The sequence below is a fragment of the Haliotis cracherodii genome, unplaced genomic scaffold (genome assembly GCF_022045235.1).
Source record: "Haliotis cracherodii isolate W230 unplaced genomic scaffold, xgHalCrac1.p SCAF_23, whole genome shotgun sequence".
Lineage (NCBI taxonomy): Eukaryota > Metazoa > Mollusca > Gastropoda > Lepetellida > Haliotidae > Haliotis > Haliotis cracherodii.
The window spans coordinates 8,871,469-8,882,431 of NW_027266279.1; the positions used below are offsets into that span (position 1 = coordinate 8,871,469).

The window sequence follows — 10,963 nt, forward strand, 5'->3', positions numbered from 1 at the left end:
TAAATGAAGATATTCATACCTGTTACTTTGTAAATAAATTGTTATGATATTGTAAATAAATATTTTATACATATTTGATAAAATGTATTGTTTTCATTACAACAAATCATTCTTTGGGCACATGTATATGACAGTTCGTGATGTGGGGGATGTTAGACCAAAGAATATACATTGTTTTAAACATTTGTGTATTCATAGCTTTCGGCCATGGGAGCCGTGCCCAGTTACGCTTGTCAAAGGGGTACTCAAAGTACGTGATCTAGACTACCAGTTGTCGGACTTTCTTTTTTGTGGAAGCCTCGGTGGCTGAGTGGGTTAGATCGCTGACTTTGTGTGCTGGCGATTAGGTCCCTTACTCTGGCAAGTGAATCTGTACTTTACTAAGAAAGTTTTATCCCAATTATAACATCTGTTACATTGTTTTAAACACTTGTGTATTACATGAGAGTTGTTTGATGTATTCGCCCTGTTAACTCAAGATGATGGATCTCCATTTAGTGAAAGGTGCATTTCTTAAATAGGTCGTACCATCGTGAATCAACAACACGTGGCGACCGGTTACAGGTCACAGGTCACAAGGCAGGTGACGTTAAGCAACGGAGAGTTCTTGGATAATCTAAATCTGAAGATTGGATTCTGTTTCATTTTTTGTGATATACAATGTGTATGAAAATTAATATCTGTATCAACATTGTTTTGCGAAAATTAGAATTTGTCTGAAGCTGAAAGGTATTATTAAGGTATATTACGCGAGTATATCCCATTGATGATTGTGAGGTTAGGTGTAATGGGGTTTAACTTCGCGTCAAAGATGATTATTGAACTTACATAGCAACGTACGCGTACAAGCACGCGTGTGTGTGTGTGTGTGTGTGTGTGTGTGTGTGCTTGTACTATTCCGGGTTAATGCCGATTTTATAGTGCTAGCCCACTGAGATCACATGAAGCAGTTTTACAGGAATACCCCACTCAGACAAGACACAGTATACTGACTCCGAGCCGACCAGTCCGTGTTTTGGCTCCTTAATGCCGAGTGCCAGGCAGGGTAACAACAAGTACCCTCTTTTGCGTCTTTTGGTATGACGCGGCCGATGATCGACCACATGTAAATATTGCCAAGAATATCTGTGTAAAACAAATCTGGCGCGGTCAGACTCGGTGACTTGGCTGATTGCTTGTCATCGCACCCCGATGGCTTTTATCGTTGCTAATAATATCAGTCATTGGTCTCAAGAAAATATAAAGCAAAGAGTCTCTTTTCATCACTCAAAACATTTATTTTCCAAACTAATATTGAAATATGAAGCGCACTCTTGATTAACACTCTGCTCAAATACGATCATGTACTATGTAAAGTCTATTATTCTCTGTTGTGGAATGGAAAAGATGTGTCACTAAAAATGATAATTCTCTTAAAGTAACTATTTCCTAATAGCTCTTCTGTATTTATTTCCTAATATTTTTCTTTGGCGCAAAAATAGTTTCTTTAGCCCGAATTGCGTTCTATACGACTTCGAATAAAACAAAACAATACTTTCGAACCTAAACAAACCTGGCATAACAAAGAAGACCACTTTTCCAGATGTTGGCCTTATGTTGGTACAAACAAGATATAGACCTCCCCGGACACACTCTGTGGTATCCAAGGCATCAAACTCCAATCATCAGGGGAGGATATTTGTTTCTATTCAATGCCCACCCTCGTCTATCCAGTGCATTATATATCTTAATTCATTTTTTTTTCAACCGTCTAAAACATAATTATTAGTTCCAATAATTTTCGGGAACAATTAATTTTATCTATAAAATCCCAACCATATGAAATCCCCGCCCCAGAAAATGAAACGGTCGGCCTCTAAGCATGCACATTGTACATTGTACATTTTTCTTCTTTTTGGCATCACATCATTGTTCTTCCAACAACGAGTCATTAGACCCGTGCAGGCAATTCAGAGTTTCTAACAAGAATCTAACAACTAAACACACTCACCAACCAATGTTCCTTGGCATCGCAAGATGGATATTGTCATCTATCTGATCCAAAACCACCACACTGGACTTCAATGTCCTTTACCAACCAGTTCCTTGGCACCCGCTTCATCCACAATCAGTAGCGTATGTTCATTACCGCCTGAATTCACAACCACTGTCCGACATTTCCCTGTCTCATTCAGGAAGGCCAGTGCTTTTGCCATTTTCCTGACATCAGCCCAGTGATCTTTGTCTTCCACGGAAAGTTTACTTTTCCCTTTCCCCATCTTGTCTTCTTTCTTTTTCTTCTTCTTCTTCTCCTTCTTCTTGGACTTCCCTTTGTCGTTTGAAGGTTCTTCGTCTGGAACCGTAGCAGATGACAAATCAGCTGCTTCATCCTCAATGTCCCCATCATTGATATCATGGCCTTCTTCAATTCCTATGTCCATCACATCCGTGTCTTGTGTATGGCTGGAATCTGTGACTGAGTCTTGCCTCATCAGTGAAGATCTTCTCCTCTCAGCCAGACCTTCTGGCCTCTCAAGAGTGACATCCAAACTCATCTTCTTACACTGCTTGGGAGTCCCTGTTGTTTTAAGCGATCCCATTTTAGCCTTCGAGTCAATGGTTCCAGTTGAATTCAAACCATCCTTAGCAATGACGAGTGTGGATTTGTCTGCCTTTTGACAGAATAGGACCAAGAGGCGATAAAACTGAAGAACTAGAACAAGGGTATTCTTGCATGTGAAGAACAGATTAGTGTAGCTCAGGACACCGTATCGGAATATCAACAGCATTCGCATGACCAAGAACGGCCCATCCTGAAGCATGACACTGATCATCATGGATAGCACTTCAGTGGGGCAACATGACTTCCCTCCCACGGAGATTGTGGAGGCAGAGCTCCCAGAGTGGAACAGGACAGGACGCATTCGTTTTGACTTGGTGGCGGTTAGGACAAAGGTGAACTGCAGGAGGCTGGCCGTCCACATAGATAGGATGATCATGGTGAGGATTTTGTTGTAGCGGACTTCCTTCTCCTTGAAGGCTTCAAACAGCTCGATGATGTCAGCAGCCATGCCGATGTAAACCAGCAGGAGCTGGGAGAGTTGTTCACGGGTTATCTCCCCCTTGGGAAGCAGCCATCGACCAATGATGAGAACAAGCAGCATCATTTGTTCCAGTATCTTGCACCAGTCGTCAGGGGCAAAGAGGACTGGGAGACTTATCTGAAAGACAGATTAGGCAGTGGAACCTTCAAATGTAATAACAAACATTTATTGGAGTCATAACGGGTGTGTCAAGTGAAGTGATGTAAGTCCAGACCTTGGTCACAGTGTAGGTGTAACCAGTTGATTTTAGAAGCTGGTGATAAGATTGATATACACCCATTGGATAGATTAGATACAACAAACCAGATAGCATTACGATAAAACAGATCATGCTGAAATGTATGCAATTCGATGCGCATCCTTTCCAGAATATAGTTGGGAATAGCACATACATCTATATTGTCTGCATAATGTTTACTTGGCAATAACTTACTCTCCTTGATAAACTAGCTACCTCTAGCGATGACTCTTGATATCGACTGGAGATAATGCAGATGTGCCCTGGTGTTATTGAGACAGGTTTTATTCTGTGAGAGGAGCTGAACAATATATTTTCACAACATTTGTTTGGGGATATTCGTAGGAGTGAACAGACTCAGCCCATAGCTTGATTTTTTCCCGTCTTGTAAACATTTCGCATTCAAGACGTTTAAGCCCCGCGACCCGTGAAGATCCGAGGTAGAATAAGCCTTCAGCGACCCATACTTGCCGTAAAAGGCGAGTATGCTTGTCGTAAGAGGCGAACGGGATCGAGTGGTCAGGCTCCCAATTGCGTGGATCGATGCTTATGATGTCAACCTTTGGATTGTCTGTTCCAGACTTGATTATTTATAGACCGCCGTCATATAGCTGGGATATTGCTGAGTGTGGCGTTAAACAACAAACAAACAAAACACCACAAAGAGAATAGTGGGTTCCACAAAATAATGTGAGGTTTCTACAAAAAGATTTGTGTTTTTCAACTAGGAGATTAATGAGTTTCCACAAAAAGATTCGTGGGTTTCACAAAGGGATTAGTGGGTTTCCACAATATAGCTGGAATATTGCTGAGTGCGGCGTTAAACAACAAAGACACAACTTTAAGCCCCGCACACAGGAACAGAAACGCCATGAAGCTAAACATGGAGATGAGAACACAATGACATCCGAAACAGAACATGGAGATGAGAACACAAAGATATCTGAAGCTGAACATGTAGATGAGAACACAAAGATGTCTGAAGCTAAACATGGAGACGAGAACACAATGACATCCGAAGCAGAACATGGAGATGAGAACACAATGACATCTGAAACTGAACATGGAGATGAGAACACAATGACATCAGTAGTTGAACATGGAGATGAGAACACAAAGACATCTGAAACTGAACATGGAGATGAGAACACAAAGATATCTGAAACTCAACATGGAGATGAGAACACAAAGATATCTGAAGCTGAACATGGAGATGAGAACACAAAGATATCTGAAGCTAAACATGGAGACGAGAACACAATGACATCCGAAGCAGAACATGGAGATGAGAACACAATGGCATCTGAAACTGAACATGGAGATGAGAACACAATGACATCCGAAGCAGAACATGGAGATGAGAACACCATGACATGGGTTGTAAATGACATCTTCATCTTCCTGTCCTACCATGTCCTACCTGGCTGTTCCACACGGTAATCTTCTCGGTCCTGGAGGCGTTGACAGACGCCCTGCCACCAGTCCTGGCTGCCAGGATTCTTCTGTCCAGGAGATTGAGTTCCAGGAACCAGATCGCAGGAACTGCAGTCGCCAGATACAGTAGCACGCTGGGGCAGACCCTGAAAACACGATCCATTACCTTAGATAATGTCACGTGGATAAATCTATAACCTTACATTATGTCACGTGGATAAATCTATTATCTTACATTATGTCACGTAGATAAATCTATTGCCTATATTATGTCACGTGTATAAATATATTACCTTACATTATGTCACGTGGATAAATCTATTATCTTACATTATGTCACGTGGATAAATCTATTACCTTACATTATTTCACGTACATATATCTATAACCTATATTATGTCATGTGGATAAATCTATTACCTTACATTATGTCACGTGCATAAATCCATTTTCTTACATTATGTCCCGTACATATATCTATTACCTATATTATGTCACGTGGATAAATCTATTACTTTACATTATGTCACGTACATAAATCATTACATTATGTCACATACATATAGAGAATCTCCCCCAAGTGTCTTTTGATATCAAATATGTCAACACAAGTTGATAAAAGTGGAAAAGACTTCGAGGCTTGCGGGGGATCGAACCCCGGACCTAATGTCACGTGGAGATATTAATGGCATTTAACGTCGCGTTCAAGAATATTGCATTCAGACACAGCATACTGACTCCTTGTTTTACCCCTCTTATGCCGAGCAGCAAGCGGGGGTAACAACAAGTACCATTTTTGGACGTCTTCTGGTATGAGGCGGCCGGGGATCGAACCCCGGACCTTCCGCTCTCCAGGCAGGCGCTCTACCTTCTATCGGTCCGTTATACGTTATGATATATACTCAACAACAAAAGTTCCTGTGACACCAATATTTTAGTTTAATTTTCGAACAAGTAAAGTTTGGTTTTCAATATTGTGGTACATGTATGGAATCAAGTCACAAAAACGCAACTGCTAAAGAAAAGCATGCATTCCATGCAAAAGTCGACTTTTATGCAAGCCCCATGCATTTCACTACCCAAGAATGGGTATAAAAACATGTGCGTTAACGGGATTCCATATGCATTGTTTAGCATCGTACTGACAACAACCACTCAGACAAACAACACAATTACGCAATTATTCAACATTACGAAATGCTACGCCTGTCCGAAAATAAGCGTATGCGAGGTATGCTTGAAGCAGGATCGAGTCAACGTGATGTTGCAAGACAATTAACGTCTACAGAAACACCATGTAGCCAATAATCGACAGGACAACTGGATTTGAACAACAACCCTACGAAATCGATTCCAGCCAGCAACAGTGACTGCAAGAAGCATCCCTGGCCTTCGACAAATATCTTCGCAAACCGTACGTCATCGCCTCAGATGTGCAGGGATTATCGCTAGAAGACCCGCCAGACGTCCCATTTTTACAGGAAACCACCGTCAAGCAAGCCTACAGTGGTGTAGACAGCGTCTACGCTGGACGGCCATGCATTGGGAACAAGTTCTATTCACTGACGAGTCTCGTTTTCACCTCAGCCACAGCGATGGACGGATTCGAGTGTACCGACGTCGAGGTGAACGTTAAGTCAATCATTCTTTCATGGAAGAAGATCGGTTCAGGGGCGGCAGCGTTATGGTATGGGGTGGGATTACAGCAAGACAGGACCCGTTTGATAGTGGTAGAGGGAAATCTCAATGGACAGCGCTACCGCGACGAGATTATCGGCCCTGTTGGTCTACCGTTTTTGTGTCGTCATGGCCAAAGTATTACCTTTCAACATGACAACGCCTGGCCTCATATTGCTCGACTTGTTCAGGTTTCTCTTCAACAATGTCATCCCCTGGCCGGCTCGCTCCCCTGATCTCTCACCAATCGAGCACATGTGGGATGAGATGGATCGGCGCCTTCAACGTCAAACACGTGTTCCACAGACACTCCAGGAACCTCGAAACATGCTCCAGCAGATATGGACAGATATCCCACAGGACTTTGTGCGACGCCTGGTCCATTCCGTGAGACGAAGATGTGTTGCTTGCATTGCAACCAGAGGTGGACACAAACGCTATTGATTTGTAAATTGACATTCTGGCATGTTCATGTTTTTTTTTATGAAATCACACATTTTCTGAAGTCAGTATGGCAAATTAAACCATTTGAGCACTTACAGGAGTCTTTTATCTGTTGCAAACCGGAATTGTTTCAGATTTGGTTAAAATCATAACTTCGTATTAAATCTTTTTCAATGTCACAGGAATTTTTGTTGTTCAGTATATATTTCGTTAAGTAACGCTACACAACACAGCACTGCACATCACAACGCACACAGCAAGACTCTCTCTACCAACTACTCCACACAATACCTACAGCGCAGCACAGCACAGCACATATTTACCACGTTGTACTATGTACACAGGAAACATAACAATCCATCATAAAACATGTGTTATACACAAACACGGACCTTGCTGATTGATTGATTGGTTGATTGATGGATTGGTTGATTGGTTGATTGGTTGATTGATTGATTGATTGATTGATTGATTGATTGATTGATTGATTGATTGATTGATTGGGACAGAGCGCGCTAACAGACAGCATTTTGGTATGGTGTGTTTTGTATGTTCATGATGTCTGAGATTTTTATGATTATGATCTGTGCTGTGCTGTGTTGTGCTGCGCTCATGATGTTGTCGGAATCGTATTTGAAGTGTTTTTGACTTGCATTTGCATGTGTTTGTGATGTGTGCCACGTGGGGCAGGATACGCTCAAACACGTACTTCTGAAATAGTCGGAATCGTACAATCGACTCGGCTTTCAGAGATGGAAAGGCTTTTGTCTCTAAAATTTATTATGATGATGTGTTGTGCTGTGCTCTACCGTGCTGTGTTGTAAATATTGTGTTGTGCTGTGTTGTAAATATTGTGTTGTGCTGTGTTGTAAATATTGTGTTGTGCTGTGCTGTGTTGTAAATATTGTGTTGTGCTGTTCTGTGTTGTAAATATTGTGTTGTGCTGTGCTGTGTTGTAAATATTGTGTTGTGCTGTGCTGTGTTGTAAATATTGTGTTGTGTTGTTCTGTGTTGTAAATATTGTGTTGTGCTGTGTTGTAAATATTGTGTTGTGCTGTTCTGTGTTGTAAATATTGTGTTGTGCTGTTCTGTGTTGTAAATATTGTGTTGTGCAGTTCTGTGTTTTAAATATTGTGTTGTGTCGTGCTGTGTTGTAAATACTATGTTGTGCTATGCCCATGTAGTGTAGTCGGAAACGTACGACGGACTCTGACATAAGTAGAGCTTTCTTATGCTTTTCTGTTTTTTTATGATTATGGAAATGGTTTCTCTTTTATTGTAGATATTCAATATTTTAGAGTAGTTTGAAACTTTTCTTGTAGACAACAGATTTAAAATAGATTAGAAAAAAAAATGTTCCAGGTTTCGCATCTTTGTTGATTTCGTTGATTGATTCCCCACCTTGAATATATAGCGGCGGCACGATCGTACCCGTGATGCGAACTATTGGCCAAAACGTGGGTAACATGACCATGCTGGAGGCACTTGGACCATGTGTTTACTTTGAGTATAGAATATTTAGCTAGCTTCAAGATAGCGAGAGTTTTTAAAATTAATTAATACGATGAAACAAATTTAGTCACGATTAATAGTGGTTTTTTTCTTCTACCTTACATGTGTATATTCATCCCTGCATGTTAAATGTTATTTACAATATAACTAGCACGGAACTACTTAATAAAAACAAACATCATACACTGAAAACTGAACCAAGTTGGTGCACAGGAAACACACTTGACTTGCCTTTGCATGTGTTTGTGGTGGGAACCGCAGGTGAGACAGGATACGCCCGCCTTTTCGCGAACACCTGGTATCATCACTATTTGATGGTGATTCATAAACACATGCTGATGATATAGTCGGAATCGTACAATCGACTCTGCTTTTAGCAGAGATCTTTTATGAGTATGGAAAGGCTTTTGTCTCTTTGATTAATAATTCTTTGTCAGATATTTCTATCTAATTAAGATGTATTCTTGCTGTCATATTATTAACCTATCGACATATATATCGCACGCACGCACGCACGCACGCACGCATAGCATGCACGTATTACCTACCTGGCCCGTGAAGATCCGGGGTAGAATATGTCTTCAGCAACCATTGCTTGCCGTAAAAGGTGACTATGCTTGTCGTAAGAGGCGACTAACAAGATCGGGTGGTCAGGCTCGCTGACTTGGTTGATGCATGTCATCGTAACACAATTGCGTGGATCGATACTTATGATGTCAATCGCTGGATTGTCTTGTCCAGACTTGATTATTTACTAGCCTAGTGATGAAAGCGTTTGCTCGTCACGCCGAAGGCCCGGGTTCGATTCCCGACATGGGTACAATGGGTGAAGCCCATTTCTGGTTTCCCCCGCCGTCATATAGCTGGAATATTGCTAAGTGTGGCGTTAAACAAACAAACCTACCTACCTACCTACCTACCTACCTACCTACCTACCGACCGACCGACCGACCGACCGACCGACCGACAGACAAGAGCAAGGCAGCACTGAAACAGCTGCTGTATTTTGCCATCAGTGATTCATACATGTCATCGATGCTGTAGTGCATGTTCGTTGTACGCAATGTCATGGTAACAGATGGTAGATCCGACATTGTATATATCATTGTCAATGCCGGCTGAACTTGGGCGTGAAAATGTAAACATATGGAGGACATTTCTAAATTTGACGCATTAGTGACAAAAATTATGTCCGATGTTATTCTCATTTTTGACTTGTGAGATATGTTCTGTGCTTTTTCGTATGAACAATTGACTTGCCTTTGTATGTGTTTGTGCCATGCCACCGGTGGGGAGGAACCGCCTCCGTGGTCTAATTGTAGAGCGTCCGCCCGGAGAGCGGAAGGTCCGGGGTTCGATCCCCGGCCGCGTCATACCAAAAGACGTTAAAAGATGGTACTTGTTGTTACCCTGTCTGGCGCTCGGCATTAAGGGGCTAAAACAAGGACTGGTCGGCTCGGAGTCAGTGTACTGTGTCTGAGTGGGGCATTCATGTTAAACTGCGGCATGGTATCTCAGTGAGCTAGCACTATAAATCGGCATCAGCCCGGACTAGTACAAGCAGCCACACAAACACACACACGTACATGCACGTCGCTATATAAGTGCAATAATCTTGGACGCGACGTTAAACCCCATTTCACCCCACCTCACCTCACCGGTGGGGCGGGATATGCTCACCTTGTTTACAGACATTTCTTATGAATATGGAAAGAGTTTTGTCGCTTTTATTTACACGCGTATAACTGGAGATGTTGCATGTATGACTTCCAGAAATATGCACGATATCAGTTCAAGAAATTTGTATATCTGTTCCGGAAGTAACGAAGCCGGATAGAACAAGGAGTTGGTTATATAAAGACGTAGTGCGTGCGCATGTTCCTCTGTCCCATGGCATCATATCTAGTACTGAGCATGCTAAAACACATTGGAATAGCACGAAAAGAGAAGAAACACATAAAGATAGTACCAAACTAGGAATATTGAAAGATTAGTAAACCACGCCCTACTCACCATTTCCATTCTCTGCCCTTCTTCTTCTTCAAAGTAAAGACTCCTTCCAGAATCAGCAGCGGGAGAGAGCCTGTCAAACACCAGTAGAGAGGGTCCCCCTTCATCACAACCACCCTCCAGATACACACAAACCCATGGGCAGCGAACAAGCACCTGCCGATAACCGCCTTCACGATGCCAATGGCTGTCATCGCCTTCTTCAGGCACTTCTTCATCATCACGGATGAGTTGAAGGAGCTGAACGAAGTGTTCCCTCTTCTCCTCCAAGTTCTGGCGGCTTTAACAGGTTTCAAATGAAGGTTTTAACGGGTTTCAATTGGAGATTTTAACAGGTTTCAATTGGCGGTTTTAGCAGGTTTCAAATCGTGAGCACCTGCGGAACAGTGAAACATGTTGTTTCATCATGTTTATGACAATTCCTGTACTGCAAATGTCGGTGGCTATCCCATTCCACCGTGGGCTTAAGTCTTAGGTCTCCTAACTCGTTCTCTGATGACGTACATATCATTTAATATCACATCCAGTTAGAAGGAACTTACAAATGCAATTTGTGACCCTCGCT

General features: G+C 42.1%; 1 protein-coding gene across 1 annotated transcript; it reads right to left on the reverse strand.

Moving 5' to 3' along the window:
- Window positions 1-1,749: 1,749 nt before the first annotated feature.
- Window positions 1,750-10,619, reverse strand: LOC139471809 (transmembrane protein 26-like). The gene is made up of 3 exons (XM_071254306.1): window positions 10,402-10,619; window positions 4,742-4,901; window positions 1,750-3,200 (listed from the first exon to the last, which is right to left on the reverse strand). Exons 1-3 carry the CDS (start codon window positions 10,617-10,619, stop codon window positions 2,061-2,063), a joined length of 1,518 nt encoding a protein of 505 aa, XP_071110407.1. The 3' UTR covers window positions 1,750-2,060.
- Between the last annotated feature and the right edge of the window lie 344 nt (window positions 10,620-10,963).